The sequence below is a fragment of the Perkinsus marinus genome, assembly GCF_000006405.1.
Source record: "Perkinsus marinus ATCC 50983 genomic scaffold scf_1104296975560, whole genome shotgun sequence".
Taxonomy (NCBI): domain Eukaryota; phylum Perkinsozoa; order Perkinsida; family Perkinsidae; genus Perkinsus; species Perkinsus marinus.
The window spans coordinates 1-3,764 of NW_003200738.1; the positions used below are offsets into that span (position 1 = coordinate 1).

General features: G+C 47.3%; 2 protein-coding genes across 2 annotated transcripts; both read left to right on the top strand.

Moving 5' to 3' along the window:
* Nucleotides 1-248: 248 nt before the first annotated feature.
* Nucleotides 249-1,223, top strand: Pmar_PMAR016036 (ABC transporter, putative; the record flags this gene model as incomplete). Its single annotated transcript, XM_002765209.1, has 3 exons — nt 249-770; nt 966-1,196; nt 1,221-1,223. 3 exons carry the CDS (start codon nt 249-251, stop codon nt 1,221-1,223), a joined length of 756 nt encoding a protein of 251 aa, XP_002765255.1.
* Nucleotides 1,224-1,537: 314 nt separating this feature from the next.
* Pmar_PMAR016037 (conserved hypothetical protein) lies at nt 1,538-2,694 on the top strand (the record flags this gene model as incomplete). The annotated part of the gene is made up of 6 exons (XM_002765210.1): nt 1,538-1,688; nt 1,739-1,841; nt 1,890-2,019; nt 2,066-2,172; nt 2,214-2,381; nt 2,535-2,694. The coding sequence occupies 6 exons, from the start codon at nt 1,538-1,540 to the stop codon at nt 2,692-2,694; spliced, it is 819 nt and encodes a 272-aa protein (XP_002765256.1).
* Nucleotides 2,695-3,764: the final 1,070 nt, after the last annotated feature.

Genomic DNA, 3,764 nt, shown 5'->3' on the forward strand with positions numbered 1-3,764 from the left:
TGACGGCCAGTGGGGTGGTTCCCTATGCTAGCGTGCCTGCTAGTAGCCTTAGTGATGGAGGTATAATCTCATTCTCCCTAGCTCAGCGTGCCCTACAGCTCCTTGCTATCAGTGGTGCGGTGGGGGCTGCGAGTCGGGTTATGGGTCGAATACGAATGAGGGCAAGTGAGGGGTCTAATGCCCCAGCAGAATCACCCTCGGGATTGCACGTGTCGAATCTGCATACCGTCTTGAGTGAGGACCCCGAGATGCCCATCCTCAATGGGGTTACCCTCGACCTCGAACCGGGTGAGGTAGTGGCCCTTCTAGGCCCTAATGGGTGCGGCAAGAGTAGCTTCGCTCGAACCCTCATGGGCGACTCGCAATATGTGGTTACTCATGGTGGAGTTGAAATGAAGGGGGAGGATGTGTTGTCACTGGATGTCGATGAGCGTGCCTCCAAGCTCGGTTTGTTCATGTCGTGGCAGGCCCCTGTTGAGGTGCCTGGTTTGACTAACTTCACCTTATTGCATGCAGCATTGAATGCAACCAGGCAGGCTAAGAATCTACCACAATTATCGCCCTTTGAGTTTTATGACTTTGCCAAGTCTCGGCTGATGGAGGTCGAACGAGGGGAGGAGCTGTTGGAGTATCTGGATAGACCTGTTAATACGGGGATGTCGGGTGGTGAACGGAAACGTGTAGAGCTCCTACATGCAGTAGTGCTACGACCTAGACTTTGCATCTTTGATGAGATCGATAGTGGCCTCGACGTAGATGCTCTAAGACAAGTAGTGAGGGAAGGGGTTCTCTTGCTGACATTTTCACTTGAGTGAATAGTACGACGCTATTAAGTTCGAGTCTCGAGGGAGGGCTCATTAGCATCCTGGTAACTCATTAATGTTTGGAAAGTCGATAAGACACCCACCGTGTATCATATCTTGTTAACGGACGGTTCATGGCGTTGATAGTAGTTCCTATTTCAGGTAGCTACCACCCTCCGGTCCTTACGTGAGGTGGATCCGTCTATAACGATGCTGATAGTATCCCACTACAAGCGAATGCTGGATGAGCTACACCCCACTAGGGTGTTGGTAATGCAGGATGGTGTAATAGTACATCAAGGCGGCCCTGACCTCATCAATGTGGTGGATAGAGGAGGCTTCAAGGGGGGATGGTTGCAACAACAACAACAAGAAGATGATGATGATGACCCCGTAAGTATCTAGTGTATTTCGCAGTGAATATTTTCTGTCGTTGTCTCCGATCTTGTGTTTCCGATGCAATAAATTGGACTCGCGATTAGCTGTAATACTCTCGTTTGAGTTTGGTGCATTACTTTCTACTGTATGTATGACATCGGCATCCTCTATACCGAGTAGCTGTAGTACTAATAATGTAATAATGATCTAATAATGTAATATATAGCTATATAGAGTAGCCGTAATATTGCTAGTCGTGCTTAATGGTATAGCCTCTACCGTATTTACAACACTGACACTAGTAGCTGTCGTATTGCCGTTTACGTGGGGTTTTATAGTTTCGATTATATTTATCAATGTTGCCCAAACAACTGACCACTAAGGGGGCCAAGAGGCGCAAGATGGATATTCCCAAGAAGATTGGATTCCGTGGTCGATGGTTTCATGGCAAGGAGCTCGATGACCCCGTCTTTAAGACCCATAAAATACCCCATATATTGATACCAAGTAATACGCGAGATCAACTCGTAGTCTTATGGTTTAATATTCACCTACAGAGACTATCACTGATTGGCGTAATGGAGGTAGGGCATTGCTATGTATAGCTATGGCTCAACTGGAGGGTATTAAGATAAGGACGAGGGGAGCTGCTATAAGATGGTAGTAATACTCTTCTGCGTAGGTCGTCGTCATGTTGTGTTGTGCTAGGCAGCACGACCCGAAGAAAGGCTGCCAAGATGGTCGGTGTGGTAGTGCCTGCTCACAGGACTATAATAGATGCATGTGTGCATGGAGGGTCGAGGGGACTAAGCATCAACATTTCTCTCGTATGGATGGGGTAATGGGTGTTGATACTGCTACTGTGGCGAGCAGCAATGGTGTAGGTATTGATGAAATATAAAGGGGATGTACCAGTACACCACCTAGTGCCGATATGGGGGCCTATGAATGCTGTAGGGCTCAGGAACAGGCGGAATAGTTTACCGTATAGGTGAGCAGTCACCGGGGTCTCATGTGTTGTAAGCCTGTTAGAGTCCAACCGGACGGGTCTCTGATTCCATGTCCGATATCGGCATCATTGGCCCCTCATGCGGCGTTCAACGAGTCCAAGGACTTCCGCTATGAAGAGTACTTCAAGGGGAAGGGACAGAATAGTAAACAGGATGAGCATCCTAGGAGAGGCAAGAAGGAATGGACGGGGTAATACTACTGAGCAAGGTATTATGACGATTTGAATAGAAGTTAGTTTGATCCCTGGGCTTGGTCATTACTCTATTATGGTAGGAGCATGACCACCGCTGTTTGTTATGGAATTGATATTACTGATGAATTTACTATGTGATGTGATATTAGGTTTGACAGCGACTCCGATGCAGAGCATGATCCCATCAGGATGTCAGCTGAGGACAGTGATGAAGATGGTGAGGACGAGCTACCATCGCAGGGAAGGGAACATGGTGAACTGTATGCACAGAGAAGCATGAACAATGGTCATTACCTTAGGAGTGAGTGAAGAACGTCGTCTCTATTTAACAATGCATAACCTTTGACGCATGTGTGGCAGTTTCTGCTCTCCTACACGGGTTGCGTTTCTGTCCGTCTAGACTGTATGCTCTTTATCCGGGAATAAAGGATCTGGCCAATGGTGAGGTCATCACGTTATAGTTAGGGTCATGTGGTAAGCACATTACCTAAGGCTCCAAGTGCACTGAGACGACAGCTCAGGCGCATACCATCTCACAGCCTCTTCGTCAGTATCAACCTGCCATACTTTTCTCTGATTCGATACGAGGGATAGATACGTAAGTCTTTGTAAGCCTTGTCTATGTTTCCAGCAATACTCATGTTTGTATAGTCTCGCTCGCCTTTGGTGGTCCCTCTTAGTATGCAGTACATTTGAATCAGTCGAACCTTCAGCAAGTGACTGTCTGGTATTCACGGTGGCCTGGGTTACCTCTACCGATATCATTGCTATTTTCAACGGTGATGCACCCGAGCAATGGCAGGAATACTCGGTGCAAGGACCGATCTACACCTTTTAAACATCTAGTTCGTCTTTGGAACCATCAATTTCGTCGGGACGCACGAAGTTGGAGGTACGAATCCGAAACGGGCAGATCATATTCGCAATTAGAACTTTCAACTTCGTCATAGAACTTTCAAGTTCGTCCGAAGTCGATAGGAAGTTCAAGTTCGTTCTAATAGAACTTTCAATTTCGACTCTCGAACCTTCGAGTTCGTCATAGAACTTTCAACTTCGTCGAGTACACCTTTGGAACTTCAATTTCGTCCCCTTAGGAAAATCGACTTCGTCGTTCGGAACTTCAATTTCGTGTTACCGGGGCAATTATGCCAGTACTCTCATGGTGAGGCTCGTGTTTTGCTGACCGTGTCACTCGTCCGTGGGCATCATGCGGGCATGCTATTGGGTTGTTGAGTAAAGCAATCAACCACGAATACATGCCTGCCGGTGGTTGACTATGTCGTTTTCTTGATCGAGCCAGTCATATGAGTGGCTGCCAGCTACTGGCTGGCCGCACTATTCATGTGACATGACAATGTCACATGAATGAGAAGTCACAT